The following is a 19,148-nucleotide window of genomic DNA, read 5'->3' as shown; positions in this document are numbered from 1 at the left end:
CTTGATTTTTATGAAAGCATATTAGAAGAAAATTAAAATTTATTTATTTATTTTTCAATAAATTATGCAATAAAACGAAATTGCTATCATCTCTCCTTAGGAAACTTTTAATTCTGTATTTTTAATTAAAGGAGCTTGATATTCTTTTTGATGAAGATTTTCTTGAGAACAAATGCTGAGAAATTAAAAATGAAATATATTACATCATGTTACAGTCGACTAACACTTAATTTTTTCAAAATTGCATTTGTTCCATCTGCGTTTGTTTGATATTTTTTTTTATACATTCCATTAATTCGCGCGTTCTCCACATCTTCGGCGAGATGTAACACTGAAAAATAAGATAAAGTCACACGCACGTGCACATACTAGCGAGTGTATCCGCGATTACGATACCCTAGGATGCGAGATCTCTTGTTTCGCGGTAGGAGTGGCGACAAGGGTAAACATGACGGAACCAATCGCCGAAGAAGGGTGGTCCAGCCCGTTGTTTGTCTTCTCGACTCTCCTCCGCTCCTGGGGATGATACGGAATCACGTGGAAGAGCCTAAGCGTCCCGCATATCCGCGGCCAATCGAACCGAATCGCCGCCAAGTCGGAAGAAACGTAAAATCCTGAAGTCGACTATTAGATCGCTCGGGTCTCTTTTCGCACAGTTCCGGATTAACAATCGTCAAGAACTCGCGCGCGAAGCCATGGTGTCATAATCCTGATCTCCTTCGTAATGTTCGTTTAAATCATTTTTAAAGATTTGAATATCAATTATAATCGTAAGAATTTTTTTATTTTAAAACGATCCAATATTGACAGTTAATTGCATAAAGGATTTTCTATAATTAATCCTTTGCATATTAATAATTGTTAAAAGTTTCTTAAAATAATTAAAATTTATTTGTCAATTTTCAATTACCAATTCACAAAAAAATCTTGCATATCAATAATTTCGAATAATTTAAAATCGGATACGCACGGATACTATCGTTCGAATACTTTTGGGATATCAAATCAAAACGGCGAGTATAGATAAATAAAATGAAATCGGACATATTCTATTTATCCGATTCTTCGCGTGTGTGAAAAGGAGTGCATTATATATGAACGATCACAAATAATTAAAAAAAAAAAAAACTGATCGCGTGGGACACCACCATGCTTCGCGGTAGGAGCAAGAACAGGCCGGAGAACAACGAGAACAACGAGGGAACGGACGGTAAACAGAGGAGACCGAAATGCGCTCGTTGCAGAAATCATGGTCTCATCTCGTGGCTGCGGGGTCACAAGCGGGAATGTCGTTACCGGGAATGCCTGTGCCCCAAATGTTCACTGATCGCCGAACGACAGCGAGTGATGGCAGCCCAGGTAAGCCGAGGATCTCCAGAAAGAATTTAATCCAAATTAAACGGTCGAACAATCCTTTTTCCATCCCTGTATTAATTTAAAAATAATTTTCTATAATTTTTTTTACATTTGAATTTTTTTTTCAATATATTAGAAAATTACGAACGCTGTCAAATCCGAGATGGATATCATTCCCAAATGTAAGGAAATGTCTCTCATATATCTTTCGCTTTATTCTCTCGCAGTCGCTAATTTAGTACGCGCGAGAGTTATCTTTGCGCTTTGAATAGCGTAAGGAAAATGTGAAAGAAAAATGTCAATTCGCTGCACGCGCAGTTGAGCGTAATTAACGCGCCTTCGATATTTTATTACACGATTCACCCTCGATATTTAAAGAGATGTCCGATCGGAGCTCGTTATTGTCGAGCCAATGTTGGAAAGAAAATCTCGCGCATAGTTTCTTTTTTGCAAAAAAAAAGAGGAGAAATTAAATTGACGCTGTGATTGCTTCATTTATTTCGAAAAAAAGGATAATATGAGGATATCGCAAAACTAAACCGCGTAGCAGATGGAAAAAAGTTGCGAGCCCTCTCTGCTTTTAATTCTGTAAATTGCAATTTTTAATAAAATACACAACGCAGAGATATTTGAATTATGCGTTATTATACAAGAGAATGAAAATTCATTTTTATTTTCCCTTCTATCGATTTTATAATTTTTTTCACTCGCTCTCTTTTTTCCAGTTATCACAAAATTGATTTCCATTCGATATCACCGAATAAATTAATATTTGTAATAATTCAAAGCATCTCTTCAAATCACAATTTTTTTCAGATCTCTGGTAGAATAATCGCAAATGAATAATGGCCAATGTCATCAATCTCGAATTTGGCAATATGATCGTATGCATAATGCATCTCGCCGGCTCCTCGAGAAAGGGGACGGGATCAGGGGCAAGGGATGGGGGCAGAGGGGGAGACGGCGAGATAAATTAAATCCATTAACGCTCGGTATAGCGTTTCATTTCTGTTTGCATAGGCATTATGACACTCGATACTTTGTTTGCGGCGAGACTCTCGATGCGGTAAAGCGCGTTCGCGCGCTAACACCCCCGGTATCTTGAAACGAAAATAGTCGACGCAGAGCGCGAAGAACCCCGCGGTGGTTGCGGTCAAAAACAAAATAACACGTCCGTTATCATCCGTCTAACGATAATTACCGGTGTACAGCCGAGTAAACCGCGCGCGGTTTTGTCACGCGAAAGTTTCGCGCGAACTCCCGTAATCCCCGATGATTAACGCGACCGTAATATTACTTGGAGAAGTAATATTATCGGAATTATACTGAGGGTACTTACTGAATACTCTACATAAACGAACAATGCTTATAGAATTTACGTTTCTTTTTTTGCAATGTAAAGAGTTTCGCCAAAAATTCATGACAGACCCTATATCCTTTAAAGGGTGAAATACATTCTTTCATATGATAAGAAATAATGTGAGAATTATAAGATGCTATTAATATAACACACGTATACACATATTATAAGTGTTATATTAATATATTATATATTCTATTACATTAATAAATATATTAATATTTTTTATATTATTAAATTATATTATTAGCATGATTCATTGGAGCATATTCTGTACATAAGACTTTGTAGCAAATGCTATATTGTAGCGAGTTGGAAAGAACATGTGGCGATGTGTGTACTCACTGGCCGAATGAAATCGGATAGTTATATCTTTCAATGATCGAGCGAGATTGGAGAAAATGGAACGAAGAAGCGGTTAGTAGATTCTCTCGGCATCAGCGACGTGAAAGATTATTGCGGGTGGTCCAGCTTGGAATAACAGCGCGGTAAATGCGCCCCGTACATAAGCGATGGGTCCATTTATAAGTCGAGCACAGTCACGATCCATCACGATTCAATCGCTATATAAAGGTTTATATGTACGACGTATTTCTCCATATTAATTATAGCATATAGAACCGCAGATCAATATCATATCATATTTTTATTCATTCCAATCTCTTCATTATTTTACTCCTCTATAATCAATTTCTCAATCTGAAAAAAAGTATATCTTGTTACAATGTGATATTTAAAAATTTGTTTGTTTATAATATATTTCAATTATAATTTATATTATAATTTATAATTTAATTTTTCAATTACAATTTATATTTTAATTGAATAAATATGTCATATATATATATATATATATATATATATATATATATATATATATATATATTACTGGAATTAATAAAATATTTTTAATATTATAATTTTTTTTATTACAAGTAAAAGGTTTTTAAACCTTTTTTAATTACTTTTTTTTTAATAAAAAGCAAATAAGAGTCAAAAAATGAATTTTTAATAAACTATTTTTGTAATACACATCCGCGCTTGACTCTTATTTGCTTTTTATTTTTATTTTTTAACATTGTGTATTGTTAAAGTCATTACCACGTGTTTGGTTTTATTTTATAATTTAAATTTTTCCATTCGAGATAAATTAAAACAGCTACTTTCGTGACAAGGTTGCCCTAAAGAGACAGCAGGCTGCCGAAGACGCGATCGCCCTTAAAATGGCAAAGGTAGCGACTGGACAGAAGCTCGATCGACTTCCGCCGGGGAAGATCTTTGGAATGTCCGTAACGGAGCCAAAATCGACATTGGATCAAAATGAAGATGCAATTCCTGCTTCGAAGAAGCTCGATAAAATTTCCGAGGATTCGAAGGATCTTCCATGTGTGTCGACCAACGATACTTCTCGTCTTCAAAATTATTCTGTGCGTATAAAACATAATATTACAAAATCAAGATACACTCAAGTCGCGCGTCAATCCAGTTTGTTAATTAAATATCATTATACATGCAAACACGATTCTCCATAATTATATCTCTCATAACTTAGGACGACTTGGAAAACTGTTCGAAATCCAAAAGCCTCCTCTTCGATACCAGCAAGCTGGAGAGCTCCAAGCAGTCCATCCCGGTGTCCCAGACCTCCGTGGAAACTCTAGCTCGCCTCTTTCCAAACACCAAGCTGTCGGTTTTGCAATTGGTGCTGCAACGCTGTGGCCAGGATTTGCTGAAAGCAATCGAGTACTTTGCGAGTGACAATCTGGGTATCGTTGAGCCAGCGATGTCGACCGGTATCGGTCACGCGTCTTCGGCCTTTCGACCTCCGCAGACGACGATCAGTGTCGACAGCGGTGCTGGAGAACAACAGCAATCGATTTCCGGCACGATGCTGGCACCAATCTATACCAGCTTGTCCAGAAACGTCTACGGGGACGCGGGTTACTGTCTGTTGAACATCCTGCCGACCGCAGAGCAATTCGCCAAGGGTACCGATCTGCCGATCACGAAAACCGCGGCGGAGCCTCAGGAGGCCGTCGCATTAAATTTTCGTTATAATAATTATTTTACTCCCGTGCAACAATTGAGAGACGCGCATTTGTGTGCTCAAGTGGCGGCAGACCGATTGTCAGCAGCTAGATCAGCCAGCATCCTGCATCATCTGCCGCCCGCTGTATTGCCAGGACTCCCTTGTGTGCAGCCGAATTGTGCGCAGTGCAATTACAAATTTGCATGAACATCTTGTCTGGATGAGAAGACAATTGGAGATAGAAGAGAGAGATATTTATCTGGGATCGTTGGAGAAGGAAATCTCTTGATGTTGACTTCGTTAAAGAAAGCCTGATGTCATAAAACTGAAAAAAATATATAACGAGTTAAAACTTATCATAATTTTTTGGTCGTGTTTAGAAAACTTGTGTTCTTTTTTTAATTGAAAAATGATAATCACATTAGAAAGATATAAAAAAAAGGGTGAAGGTTTAGATATATGTTGGTATATATGATTTCGTTATCAATTGATTTTTATAGTCTATTGTGCAAAAGAAGAACCGACATTATCCAATTTTCTGCGCAGGAGAAAGAGGAAACAACGCAATAATTGAAAAGAAACGCGCAGCGATCGCCGAACTTTCGAACAATAGGGGTGGAATCGCAGCGAAGATACCATTGGGGGTAAATTCGTCGTATTTGTCGAAGTAATAGGGCGGCGGTAATCTAGTTAGAAATATTCGATCCACCATCGCGTATAAACAACGCCGCTTGGTCAATCGTACCGCGCCGCGAGCGATTTACTTTGGCTTTGGTTTTAGAAGCAAAGAGAAAATACGCTACGCTGTGCCGTTTCCTCCACCTCCCCTCTTATTCCTCTCATCTCATCTTTTCTCCCTCGGGGAGATCTCCGCGGCATCGTGTTTCGAATTACAAAGCACGCGCGAAGAAATTTAATCTCGCTATCGACCATTGAAATGTAATCCACCTGCTCGCTTGAAAAATCAGTCGAGACAACTTTTCGTCATCATTTTTCATCACTTCACAACTTTTTTTATGCTTTTTATACTACATTCGATCTTTTTACAAACAAAACTAAAAATTGTGAATGACTGCATTTAGCGCTTAATACCTAGCTTAATACCTGAATGGACTTGACATTTTGAATGCGAGTTAATTACGGTTCATTTACAGTCAACGTCGTCGTTAAAATTAAAATTCTTCGAATCTGAATCAAACTACTGAATCAAAATACGAATGTGAAGGTTCGCTCGTGCAAAGAATATTAATTTTTCCATTGAAACGGTAAATAAATAATTTTTTGCGTACGTTTTCCACATATAATTTATATATACATATATTTTTTACACGGCTTACGTTATATCGCGCCCGAGTAATAAATATGTCTCCCGAAAAATATTAATTTTTTGTAGTCTTAAAAATAATTGGATGCAATTTTAATCGTATAAATAACAATGTAATAACAAAATAAAGGAAATAGAAACTATATTTTCGCGTTTCCGTCTAACAGTTTTAAAGACAACGCAAATATGCTTTTCAGATAAATTTGATTCATACGATTAATCATTCCAAAGAGTCAACTCCCGTTTTTACGCGATATGTCAGACTAATTGATTAAATTTCTATTTCGCATTTTGCGTGGGCAGAAGTTGTAAAAATTATTCATTATATTTTTTTCAATATTGACGTGATAGTTCTCGTTAATGGATGGATAGGTAGGTAGATTCTCCAAGACCACATATCACACACAACCTTTACATTCTCAACCAAGAATAGAATGCTTAACTCGATGTTTTATTAATTATCAATAACAGGCACATCAGTTCGCGCTAATTATAATCGATATATGCTATGAAAAATCTATATGCCGCGGCAGAATATGTATTAAATCACAAATAGGATGATAAATCTCGGCAGATAAGCCGATTACAAACGATAAACAGATCGAGATTCGCTACTAGATTACAGTCTAAAAAATTACACTTCAAAAACGAATTATTTTTCCTTCGTTAAATGATAATTATCAAATAACGTAGTTATTCATAATTACGTTACCGACGTCGATTAAACTCAATTCGATTTCGCATTATGATACGCATTTATATTTATGTAGATATACATATACATATATATGTTACATTTCTTTCGAATCGTATGTACACAACTCTTTATGAAAATATCTAAAAAATATTGAGAACACACATACGAGTCTGAATCATGTATCGGTAGGATTCAGAAACGAAGATGCGGCTTGTTCTTGATCATATGTCTGTAAAGAAAGAATTTATCTTAAATTTGGAGTATAACAATATAAATGTGTAGCTTTCTACACATGTAAAAAATATTACTCATATAAAATTACAAAGAAATTTAAAATATTAATATAAAATATTAATTATACTAAATTAATAAAATAGTAATAATAAGCAGAGAATTAATATCAGCTTAATCGAAAATTTCAGATATAAAATTATATTTAAATTTAATACGCGTGCGCGCGCGTATGTGTGTATACGTGATAAGAAATAAATAAGGTACTCACTTATCGAGATGTTCCCAAAATATCATTAACGCCGCTCTGTCCAAGTGCCTCTTTGTCCGGCTCAATTCGATCACCGTGACTGCCCAACGTGCTACATTCGCGTCCAGTCTCATCTCATCATATTTCAAGTGAAATGCGCATACTGTAAACAGAAGAAGGATAATATTATGCTTGCATACAAAATACGATATTACTATTGCTCAAAGGTTTGAGAAGTATCCTATTATTTTAAATAAAATTATATTTTTATTATGTAGATATAATTATTTTATTGAAGATATCGATATTTATTTATTAACACTCTGTATTTAAACAAAAACATTAAAATAAAAAATTATGCATATATATATATTTAGAATATTGGCAAGTAAAGTTGATTAAACTTTTTTTTCGTTATTACAGGATTCTAAACTTTTGAGCATAATGAAATATTGATTCAGAACAAAATATTGATATATGTATATATATATATATTTTTCTCGTTCTGAAAAAAAATTCCAAGAGCTTGTGTATTTAATGTAGCCTTCGCAATGTAATAAAATTTAATCCAACTAATTTGTTATTTATAATTCTATGAAAAGAAAAATATTGAATACATACTTTTCGAAAAGATTTCCACAGGATTGCCATCAAACGGCCAACCCTTGAATTGCCATGCTGGTCCCATGACGAATACGGCGACGACCCTTTCCCAATCAGCATTCGTGAGCTTTTGCGGATTGTCAACCACCCGGTATGGTACAGTTAGGCCACCTTCCTTACGCCGTTGAAGAAGCACCTCATTTTCACGTTTACAACCCTGCGCCCGTTTGTCCTCATTACTAATATATTTCAAATCTTGAAGAATATCCTTGGCGTTGTACATAGTGATGAGGGACGTATTAGCGCTAGGGATGATGATGATGGGTGTCCGACTAGGTCGTTTGTTCTGCGCGGCTTGCTGGGGCGTCAGTTTAGCGGCAGATGTCGGCAACAAACCGGAAGTCGGCGTGCTAGATGGATTGGTCGGTGGTTTCCTCACGGCAGGATTTGTACCTTCGGTCACGGATTTCAGCGTCATGCCATGATACGTACCCATGGTGTCGATTTTAAAGCCCTCCGTTTCCTCCTTCTGCCGGATGAAACGTTCCTGATCGTAACGATTGTACACGGCCGGCTGGGGCAGGGGTCGCATGGGCGTCGAACGAGGCGTCACCATCGGTGTGGGCACGGCCGGGCCTTTTTGCCGGCCTTCCTCACGCGCCTTGATACTTTGGAGAATCGCGAAGATGTTTTTCGCGAAAATCTTGCCGCTACTCTGCAGAATCGTGGCGCGGGTTCGCCATTGTCGCTCGCGCGACACGATGTCTTTGGTGTCGTCCACATCCATGTCGAGGATCACACGCAGATCCGAACCCATACCGATGTCATCGTTTTCCTTGATAGTGGTGCGTTTCTTCGCCAAGCGTTTCGCCTTAATCGCGGCGATCTTTTCCACCGACATCGCTTCCGAGAGCGATTTAATGTTGTCGACGGTAACCGAGGCTTCTTTAGGAGCATCTAGACGCGCGGCCAGTTGTTCCTTCACTTTCTGTACATGGGTCTCCTCGAAACGAGGTTTCTTCGACGAACCGCTCTCCAAGCCATCCTCGGCGGCTCGTTTCACTTGCGTCGGGATCTCCAACGGTGCCGATTTATCTATGGCGGCTGACGTAGCGGTCTCGCCATTGAGATACGCCAGCAAGTCTTTTCTGTCAGGTCGACGCACCACCGGAATGTTTTCCGCGGCCGCTTGTCGCACATATACTGGATGTGTGAGCTGAACATGTTTGAGCAGGAATAAAAGGCACTCGAGGGTATAATATTCTTTAGGCGTGCCTTCCTTTCCGGATCTAAAAAGAAAAAGAAATGTTAATGTCTCTTGAGCAGAAGATTGTGCAATATGTACAAATAAATTTTCATTATTAATATTTCTCTCCGCTTAACGTTTCTCTCTGTATTCCTTTAAATATTCCCTTAAATAAAATATAAATATATAACCTGACTTTTGATATAACTTTTTCTATAAATATATGTTTAACTTTCAATTGTAGACATGCATCAGAAGCTAAAATGTTAAGATGTATTAATAACTTAATACTAATTTAGTTTTTATTGTAAATTAAAAAGAGAGCAGACGTAAAGAAATAGAAATTTTGTATTTTTATTTTAAAATAAGTGGTCTCGCAATAAAGACTTGCAATAACTAAAGTAAAAGAAAAATTCAAATTAGATACACTTTACAATTATCTAAAAATTATAAAAAAGAGAATTAAAACTTGATCCAAAAAATATAGAGAACAATGAAAAAAAATACAAGTTCTATATATAGGGATTTTTAAAGTTCTATATCTCAAGATTCAAATTTTAAAAGAAAACGCTTTGAAAAAAAAAACAAAAAAACTGCAAATGCTTTAAAATATACGTTCGTTTTTAATATAATTTCCGACTTTAACCCACTTTGTAATTTGATCCTATTATCAAATTGCATTTGTTTATCATTTCAGGGGCTATCATATTCAAGTTCGTTCCTTCCCTTTCTATCCACCCTCATTCCCTCTCCTGTCCTTCCTTTAAAGATGGAAGTCGAGCACGCAGATTGCGACCGCGCGACAAATAATTTCGACATTAATCGGACAAATACTCACCCGTATGTCAGATAATTGGTCTTGACGTTTTTCGGCCAAGAGAACTCGCCGAATATAATCTGATTCTCGCGTTCGATTATCTCCTTCTTATTGACATTGTACTGCCTCAGCAGACTCAACGGATCCGCCATGATCGCGAACTGATCTGATGTATATTCGACACTTTGGCCGCAATCGCGGGAGGGCGTTGGCGTTCGTCGAACGTAAAGGCGCACTCGCACAACGAGATCGCGCTGTCACGTTTCGCGTGTGCGTTTTGGAACGACGGTCACATTTCGGGTCATATGACCGACGTTACGCGAGAATTGACGTGCCGTCATAGGCGTTGACTTGACTTCTCTTGAACGAGTTTCTCTCGATCGTGTAGCTGTCGACGAATTTCTTTGCACGAATTTTCGAGAAGGAAACACACGGATTCACCATGGCACTCAGCGACGCGGATGTCCAGAAGCAGGTTAATAAAGAAATCTTCATTATTCTTTTTCGATTCTGTCTCTCTAAAGTACTTGTAGAGAATATCATATATATTCTCATGCTCTATTAATATCTTTATGAATATTTGTTATTGTGCTATGCTATACTATTTTTCATTAAATATGTGTCTCAATGTTTTTCAAGATACCTGTATACATTATATAGGTATTGGTTTCATAACTTTTTAAATTATATCTTGTATAAATCAAAAACAGAAAGTGGAATAAGCTTGTGTGGCTTTTAGAGAAAAATCGGATCAATAAATGATCTTTTGTAAAACTTTGACAGCAGCTGGCGTTTGCTCGAAAAAAATTTTGTATTTTTTTTTTACACGCATGTTTAAATGTCCCTACAATTTTTGGATATCTATTTTTATATAACAATCAAACAGGATGAAAACTTTTGACTATTACATATGATTTGAAAAATATATATTTTTATCTAATTTATTATATATAAAAAAGATTAGATATTAAAGTCTATTGAAAAGATTTGCAAACATTAAATTTTATATATTATAATAATGATTCTTTAAAGGAAAAATTATATATTACAGATCAAACATATGATGGCTTTCATAGAACAAGAAGCCAATGAAAAGGCAGAAGAAATAGATGCCAAAGCAGAAGAAGAATTTAATATTGAGAAGGGACGTCTGGTGCAACAGCAGCGTCTTAAGATCATGGAATATTATGAGAAAAAAGAAAAACAAGTTGAACTTCAAAAAAGATGTATGTATAAGAAAATATATAATCGATTTATATTAAATTAATCTATATATAATTTATATAATCTATATATAATTTTAAAAAATTGAAAAAAATTTAATTTTTTTACCAATTTTTTTAAAACTTATCAACATTATTAAGTGGTCTCTAATATATTGCTGTACTCTTATATTTATATTTTCATTCTCTTAGACAATCTTCAAACATGCTTAACCAAGCCCGATTGAAAGCTCTAAAAGTGCGTGAAGATCATGTACGCAATGTTCTTGACGAAGCTAGAAAGAGATTAGGGGAAGTAACTCATAACACTGCGCAATATAGGGAAATTCTTCGGCTGTTAATCATCCAAGGCCTCTTTCAAGTAATATTTCTATAATTTTAAATTGTTATACTTTGTTATACTATTAAAATTTTTTATTATCTCCAAGGTATAATATAAATTTGCAGCTAACAGAATCAAATGTTACCCTTCGTATTCGTCAAATTGACATACCTCTCGTGGAATCTCTTTTTGACACTATTCAGCAAGAGTTTAAGGAGAAGACTAAGAAGGATGTTATCCTAAAAATTGATACTGATAATTTCTTACCCAATGAAGGCTGTGGAGGTGTAGAATTATTAGCATCTAAAGGTAATTACATTTAAAAGTTTTTATCGCAATGATCATAAAATTAGTAATCACTGCAGAAATAATGCAAAAAATATTTGTAATGTGTTATATAAATTTAAACAGTAATTTTTGCTTAATTCTTTGCTTAAAACGTATTTTAATAAAATAATTATATATTTGGCATTATTGCATATTTTGCGTTAATTAATTATCATGTACATTGATACATGAAATAATCTTTAATTATTTTGTAGGACGCATAAAGATTAGTAATACTCTGGAAACCAGATTGGAGCTGATAGCGCAACAGTTGATACCCGAAATCCGTTCCGCTCTATTCGGTTCTAATCCTAATCGTAAATTTACCGATTAAATTATTTTCTTCGACAGTTATGAAACTCTCCAAAACATTCCCATTTAACAGCAGATTGTTATCACATTATCAAATATTGTGTAGAATAAAATTAGTACAATATCTTTAATGAAATTCTTTGTTTGATATTTTCGATGAAAATATTTAATGGATTATTGTGCAATATTTATCATTTTAATAGTCGTAAATTGTATATCACTCTTCCTTTTATTTTTTCATCTTGCCTATTCTTTACTCTAAACAGGTAATCATGTAAAATGTGTATAGCGATATATCAAATATTTCATTGTTAAGATACTGTTATATCAATTATTAAAATTACCTGTTAAAAATCGGTGTTCATAAATAAAACAAAGTGTACTTTGTCAGTTTTCAGTCGGTTAGGAATGTTAACGTGAGATATATATTAATGGTAATAATCGATGTTTCTGGCTGCTTATGTTAAAATGAATAGCGCTTGCAAAAAGAATGTAAAACAGTCAGTATATTATGCAGTATCATACAAAGTATGGAATGTGCTTTATATGTATATAAATATGATACACATTTATATACATGTAGAACATATCAGTATGTTATCATGTACATTATGTATAAATATAATAATGTATTAATTATGAGTAAATTATTAATTGTTGATGTATCAAAGTATCTTTGAAGAGTAGTTCTACAAGAGTATAATGCAACGCAACATCGAATTGATATATATTTTAAATTTATGGCATATAGCAAATAATTATACATAAATATGTGTATATAATTATCCAATATTTTTATTTGCTGCAATACTATATTCATTTGTTACATATTCTTGAACCTAGACTCATCATATACTCTTGCAAAACTAGTAGGTACTACGTTTCGTATTATACATATACACAATTCATCGCAGTATGCACAAATAAATAAAAAAATCTTGAAATCTGCTTAAAATTTATTGTTGATAATTTAATGCATTTAAATGCAGTTTGATATTTATCTGAAAAATCGATTTATATTCTTTGTTCTACTAGATTGAGGTTTGTATATTTTTGCAATTGATATGATTTACTTGTATAATAAAATAAGATAATAATATGATATATAATGCAAACGACGATTGCGAGCAAGAAAGTTATATAAGATTTGCTAAATTGTATAAAAGATTTGATTTTATTACATATTATGTAGAGATATGAAGATCGATACATGCTTCTCCTTCGAGATCTAATAATTCCGGAGTATCAATTGGCCTTATCTGTTCTCCATCAAAATAAAACTTCAAGTTACTCTCTTTTATTCCAAGTTTCTCGGCACAATTAGAGAACAGTGTCTTAAATTGTTGATCCTTTTTAAGTGGAATAATCAACGATTGCTTTTTGTTAGCCGTCTGTACTTTAATAGTACATATATCGTCGTTGTCGTTATTTTTATCCTCTGACAATGTATTCATACTTGGGTCCACTATCCCACCATCTGCACATAAATGCGAAACAATTATATTATTATTATTATTATTATCATTGTTGTTACAAAACCGATAATTCGTTTATACCAAGTATATCTATAACTGAAAGTTTGAGCGATGCTGGAGTATCAGTATGATTAACAATTTTATCCTTCTTCATGATTAGAATTTCATTGACAGAAACTTTCTCTAAATCAGCATAATATTGGAAAACTTCTTGAAAATTGTCATGCTATAAAAAGGAAAATTTAATGATTATTTAATTTATGGAAAGATATTTACAAAATGCATAAGATGACACAAGAATATGTTATGAACTGATAATCAACATACATACTCTACGCATATTTAAACGATCAATTCTGTTTGATCTCCAAAATACTTTAATATTCATCTCATAATTATCATCTTTGATGAAAACTTCATCATCTGACAATGCAATTACATCATTATTACAGATTTCAGGAATTGATTTATGTTTTTCTTCCAATGAAACAATTTCCACATCATATTCTAAATCATCAACTGGTGGATGCTGAAATATATTGATGTATTAAATATGAAAATCAATTATATATATATACTTCTTATATATTTTGACATATTTTACACATGATATAAATATATTTATTTTTAAAATTAAAGTTTGAAAAACTTATGTCAATAATTATCAAAAACTTGAAAGCTGAAAAAGTAAATAGTACATATACATATAAATATGAAAAAAATATTACCCTTCCCCTAGTTACCCTTCCCCCAGTAGCACGAGTAGTAATACCTTTATTTCTTTTACTTCTTACCATCCTCCTTTGTATTCTTTGTATTTGTATATCATCATGGTTTGTTTCTTTACCATTTATTTCTTTGCCAGTCACTTCATCATCATTTTTTTGCTGTTTAATGCTAACAAAATAAAGTAAATAATTATAGATATTTTTCATATGATATTAAAATTGCAATATATATTCTGTCTAGTCCTCCCCCCTTTTCCTCTTCTATATCATATTAGCTAAGTATATTTCAAATAATAAATTTTCACACAATTTTTTTAAATACATACTCGATGGAAAAATTTTCTATCTCTCCAGAAAGTATCTCTCGTTTTTCTTTTAATGCTGAAAATAGAAATATCATATTGCATAAAAACTACATATCCTAATATATTCAAAATATTATATATAGATCTTAACTTTAATATAACATTTCACATAGTTGCCTTTTGTAATCTTACAAGTACATGTGGATTCATAAATAAAAAGAAAATATTACCTTTCAAACGGCCAGCAAAATTTGCATATGGATCATCCTCATCCGAAGAGTTATCTGTCATGTTATCCATTATGAATATTCATATAATTTAAATATATAGCTTCCTGAAAAATAAATAATTCAGATACAAAATAATAAAAGATGTATTCATAGAAATCTCATTATTATCAGTCAAATGTAACTTTTGTAAGAAATCAAATACTGTAAACATATGATATCAAAAATTGAAAAATATCAATTGTATCAATTCCTTCTATTATTTCAAAATAATAAACTTAAAACAAATATGTCAGTTTATCGTAATTACTATAATATTTTCAACAACAAGATTTGCTGAAAATTCGAATTCTAACATTAATCTAACCTAATCTATGTCTTTGTCATAAGAGAAGTAGCAAGAGTTGAAAAAAAAGCGCAGCTTTCGATATCCTCGTCTTAAGAAATAATGCAAACTAAAATTCCAAACAAATTTCAAAAGATAAATTTAAATGATTATAGATTAGAGGAAATATTATACAAGTAATATTATATAAAGAGAAAATGAAGAATAAATATACTTTTCTTGTGCTAGATATTCGTTTGCTCCTAGATGGATTAATTGCACTTGAACATCAGAAAATGAATAAACACGGATTTAAGAAATCGTGAAAATAAAATACACAAGATAGACAGAGGTACAGGAAGAAGCTTACATGCGCTATACGCATGTACACTTTTTGTCACATGATCGATTTTTTACAGGCTTGTACTCTGATGTTGTTCAGAGTGCTTTAAAACGCTTATAAATTATTTATATTTTTTATTACTGTATATGTAATGCTTTAATTATATATATATATATATATATATATATATATATATATATATATATATATATATATAAAATATATTAAATAGAAGCAAAATAGTAAAATTTTATTATTTTTATTTATAAATTGTAATATTTATTTATTTATAATAGAAGATATATTATTTTTTTGTTTTTTATTATTTTTTTCATGAGGGATTCAGCATCACCTCTTTTTGCGTGAAATGAAATATCTACATGATTGAGTCCTAAGAGTGTCTGCTAGTGGTTGTAGGGCTGCGCCGGCGAGCATCTACCAACTACCAATATTGAAATACACACGTGCGGAGAAATGGCGGATTACGACGAAAAGTGTGAAAACTGTTCGTTCGATTCTGGCGAGGATAAACAAAAGGGAGTTTGTCTTATAAAAAAAGAGTACGTAGATATATACCGCGTAGCTTATATTAATTATCAGTGAATTTTATATAGATATAACTGCAAGTATTCATTCCTTTTTTAATCTGTAAAAATTGCGTCGTCTAATACAGGGATTCTCATTACATGGTTTAAAAAATTATATTGGAATCTTTCATTTAACTTTACTTAAATTTTTGTTATTTATATTAAAAGGAAAGATCTAGTTTTCTTTTTTACAACTCCTTATATTAAATGATGTATTAATTAAAATATAGAATCTTTCTTATCATATTAAATATATAAATCATAATTTTATATATTTTTCATATAAAAATTATTTGATATTTTGAACATTATTGCATTTGCAAATTAATTTTTGTATGTAATTCACTATCTCTCTGACTGATAAGCAGTTATCTAATGGCTACTATATTATCTTTTATTTATCTCATAATTGGCATATTTATGACATTGTAGGTTTATTATCGAAGATCACTTGAGACATTTAAACGAGCAACGTTTGACAGAGACAGATAAAGAGAAAATATCTGTGAGTGCAAGCACAAAAGATGCAGATACATCATTGTTGGATGAAACACCTGTTAAAAAACTCAGACTGGATGACAAGAAGGAGAAGCTCAGGGGTCAAAATAAGGCCAGGCCGGTACCATTTAAAATTTCCAGAGAATTGCACCTGTGTCCTTGGGTTGCGGATCAAACAGCAGATGAGTCTGAAAAAAAATGCCTGAATCAACGTTGTACATTTTTGCATGATAGGAAGGAGTATTTGAAAATCAGACCAAAAGACATCGCTGCAGAATGCCATCTTTTCAATTTGACTGGCAAGTGTCCGAGAGGAATTACATGCAGAATGGGTTCGCGACATTTAACGGAGGGTGGCTTCAATGTTATTGACGAAAAGAAATTCGAAGAATATATGAATCGTCCACCAGCCATAAGAAATCACTTATCCAAGGATCTTCAAAACAAATTACGCAAACACAACTTTAATTTCTCCAAGGCGGAAGCGATTGTCAAAGTTAACGATCCATCCAAAAATAAGACACAACTATATAGTTCGGATAATGAAACAGAGGACAAAATACAAATGAATAATTTTAATTGTGATAACTCAAGTAATAGTACAAAGGAATTGAAACTCGGACCTGTGGATGACAGCGATCTAATTAGATTACGACAGGCAGAGAAAAAGAGGATTGATTGGAATGGCAAAATACTGTTGAGTCCTTTAACCACAGTGGGCAATCTACCGTTTCGAAGGATTTGCAAAGAGTATGGGGCCGACATCACTTGTGGCGAGATGGCATTGGCGCCGAAGATACTAAAGGCTGCGAAAGAAGAGTGGGCGTTAGTGAAGCGACATGAGAGTGAGGATATCTTTGGTGTACAGCTTTGCGGTAATAATCCAGGAGTACTAACGCGATGCGCTCAATTGTTGAATCAGGAGATTGACGTGGACTTCATCGACTTGAATCTCGGTTGCCCGATCGATCTAATTTACAGGAAGGGCGGCGGTAGTGGTATGCTTAATCGACTACATGTACTCGAGAGCGTGGTAAAGTCTATTAGTCAAGTGTTGGATATACCGTTGTCTATTAAGACCAGAACTGGAGTCTATATGGATAAACCGATCGCACATAAGTTAATGCCGAGATTTCGAGACTGGGGTGCATCTATGATTACTGTAAGTCCGTTGAATTTATGTTCTTTGTGTCCTTATATCCTTTTGTATATTTTTGTAAATCGTATTCTCGTCATAGTCATAGTATCTTCAAAAAGAAGAGAACTTTTTTATATATTCTTGTCGTAATCATAATATCTCTAAAAGGAAGAGAACTTTTCAAAAGCAAAAGAATTTCCTTCGAAAAATCCATATAACATTAAAACTTCAATTGTGTTTTATATCTGTAGAGTAAAATATTCATATTAATTACATAATCACGTAGAAAAATTAAAAGAAATTATTATTCTTGAAGAGAATAAAAAGACATCAGCTACATATATGGTCTTTTTGAAAAACTCAACGAATTGTTCTTTTTTTCAGCTTTTATTAATGTTCAGCGATTCTTCCAGGTTCACGGCAGGTCCCGTGAACAAAGATATACGAAACTGGCCGATTGGGACTACATAGAGAAGTGCGCTATAGCGGCGCAACCAATACCCGTGTTCGCAAATGGCGATATCCTGTCCTTCGACGACTACCAGCGAATGAAAAAGATCTGCAGTACGGTGCAGGGCATCACTATCGGACGCGGAGCGTTGATTAAGCCATGGATCTTCACCGAAATAAAGGAGAGAAGATTGATCGATATATCAAGCACTGAGAGATTTGATATTCTCAAGAAATACGCAAATTACGGGCTTGAACACTGGGGATCCGATACACGTGGCGTTGAAACCACCAGAAGATTCATGTTGGAGTGGATCTCTTTTCTTCATAGGTAAATTTGCTTTGAGAGGATAGTTTCAGCTGTTACAATATTTTTCAATTACATTCATTTACATTTGCAACATGTTGCAGATATGTTCCTGTTGGAATTCTGGAAAGGCCGCCACAAAGAATTAACGAGAGGCCGCCATACTATAGAGGTCGCGATGATATGGAAACATTGATGGCCAGTTCTAATTGCGCCGATTGGGTGAAAATATCGTAAGGCCATTTTTCGAGATTATTAGCTTTCATTGAGACAAACAAGCGTCAACTATAATTATGATATTAATAATTTCATTTATTTGTAGCGAGATGTTGCTCGGAAAAGTGCCTGATGAATTCCATTTTTTACCAAAACATAAAGCAAATTCGTGGAAGTAAAATCTTTACAGAAAAAAAATCATAGAGAAACGTTCTTGAATCGAATAATGTTCTTGTACAATTTTTCGCAACAAACAAATTAGAAAAAGAAGGATCGATCACAGTAAAATATAATGTTGAATGCAATAATTGTTATATTTCATTCACATATTTACTTTTATAATACAATAAATAAATATTTTTGAGAAAGATTTTGTTTGCTGCGATTATATGCGAACGATCTTCGCTACATCTTTGCATTGTATAGCGCGAAAATTTAACTACTAATATACA

At 33.6% G+C, this 19,148-nt stretch overlaps 5 protein-coding genes across 7 annotated transcripts; 3 read left to right on the top strand and 2 right to left on the bottom strand.

Annotated features, from left to right (window-relative positions):
• Positions 1-980: 980 nt before the first annotated feature.
• Positions 981-6,339, top strand: LOC126851172 (doublesex- and mab-3-related transcription factor 3-like). Its single transcript, XM_050594847.1, has 3 exons — positions 981-1,359; positions 3,892-4,143; positions 4,269-6,339. The coding sequence occupies exons 1-3, from the start codon at positions 1,150-1,152 to the stop codon at positions 4,950-4,952; spliced, it is 1,146 nt and encodes a 381-aa protein (XP_050450804.1). The 5' UTR covers positions 981-1,149; the 3' UTR covers positions 4,953-6,339.
• Positions 6,340-6,501: 162 nt separating this feature from the next.
• On the bottom strand, positions 6,502-10,079 carry LOC126851134 (parafibromin). Its single transcript, XM_050594785.1, has 4 exons — positions 9,935-10,079; positions 7,869-9,139; positions 7,269-7,410; positions 6,502-6,995 (listed from the first exon to the last, which is right to left on the bottom strand). The coding sequence occupies exons 1-4, from the start codon at positions 10,063-10,065 to the stop codon at positions 6,959-6,961; spliced, it is 1,581 nt and encodes a 526-aa protein (XP_050450742.1). The 5' UTR covers positions 10,066-10,079; the 3' UTR covers positions 6,502-6,958.
• Positions 10,080-10,215: 136 nt separating this feature from the next.
• Positions 10,216-13,052, top strand: LOC126851173 (V-type proton ATPase subunit E). The gene is made up of 5 exons (XM_050594848.1): positions 10,216-10,388; positions 10,965-11,143; positions 11,329-11,497; positions 11,584-11,767; positions 12,001-13,052. The coding sequence occupies exons 1-5, from the start codon at positions 10,356-10,358 to the stop codon at positions 12,117-12,119; spliced, it is 684 nt and encodes a 227-aa protein (XP_050450805.1). The 5' UTR covers positions 10,216-10,355; the 3' UTR covers positions 12,120-13,052.
• LOC126851153 (uncharacterized protein CG4449) lies at positions 12,873-15,561 on the bottom strand. 3 transcript variants are annotated; one of them, XM_050594819.1, is made up of 7 exons: positions 15,393-15,561; positions 14,836-14,939; positions 14,627-14,681; positions 14,367-14,469; positions 13,904-14,101; positions 13,654-13,798; positions 12,873-13,574 (listed from the first exon to the last, which is right to left on the bottom strand). In XM_050594819.1, the coding sequence occupies exons 2-7, from the start codon at positions 14,903-14,905 to the stop codon at positions 13,282-13,284; spliced, it is 864 nt and encodes a 287-aa protein (XP_050450776.1). In that variant the 5' UTR covers positions 14,906-14,939; positions 15,393-15,561; the 3' UTR covers positions 12,873-13,281. The 3 variants fall into 3 exon arrangements, with proteins under 3 accessions (XP_050450776.1, XP_050450774.1, XP_050450775.1); XM_050594817.1 differs by having other exon boundaries at positions 14,301-14,469; positions 15,393-15,557; XM_050594818.1 differs by lacking the exon at positions 15,393-15,561 and adding an exon at positions 15,200-15,285 and having other exon boundaries at positions 14,301-14,469.
• Positions 15,562-15,933: 372 nt separating this feature from the next.
• On the top strand, positions 15,934-18,951 carry LOC126851140 (tRNA-dihydrouridine(47) synthase [NAD(P)(+)]-like). The gene is made up of 5 exons (XM_050594794.1): positions 15,934-16,060; positions 16,520-17,747; positions 18,137-18,504; positions 18,585-18,713; positions 18,803-18,951. The coding sequence occupies exons 1-5, from the start codon at positions 15,975-15,977 to the stop codon at positions 18,873-18,875; spliced, it is 1,884 nt and encodes a 627-aa protein (XP_050450751.1). The 5' UTR covers positions 15,934-15,974; the 3' UTR covers positions 18,876-18,951.
• Positions 18,952-19,148: the final 197 nt, after the last annotated feature.

The sequence above is a fragment of the Cataglyphis hispanica genome, chromosome 7 (assembly GCF_021464435.1).
Source record: "Cataglyphis hispanica isolate Lineage 1 chromosome 7, ULB_Chis1_1.0, whole genome shotgun sequence".
Classification (NCBI taxonomy): domain Eukaryota; kingdom Metazoa; phylum Arthropoda; class Insecta; order Hymenoptera; family Formicidae; genus Cataglyphis; species Cataglyphis hispanica.
Note: the sequence above shows the minus strand (reverse complement) of the source record. Positions and strands in the feature narration are given on the sequence as shown.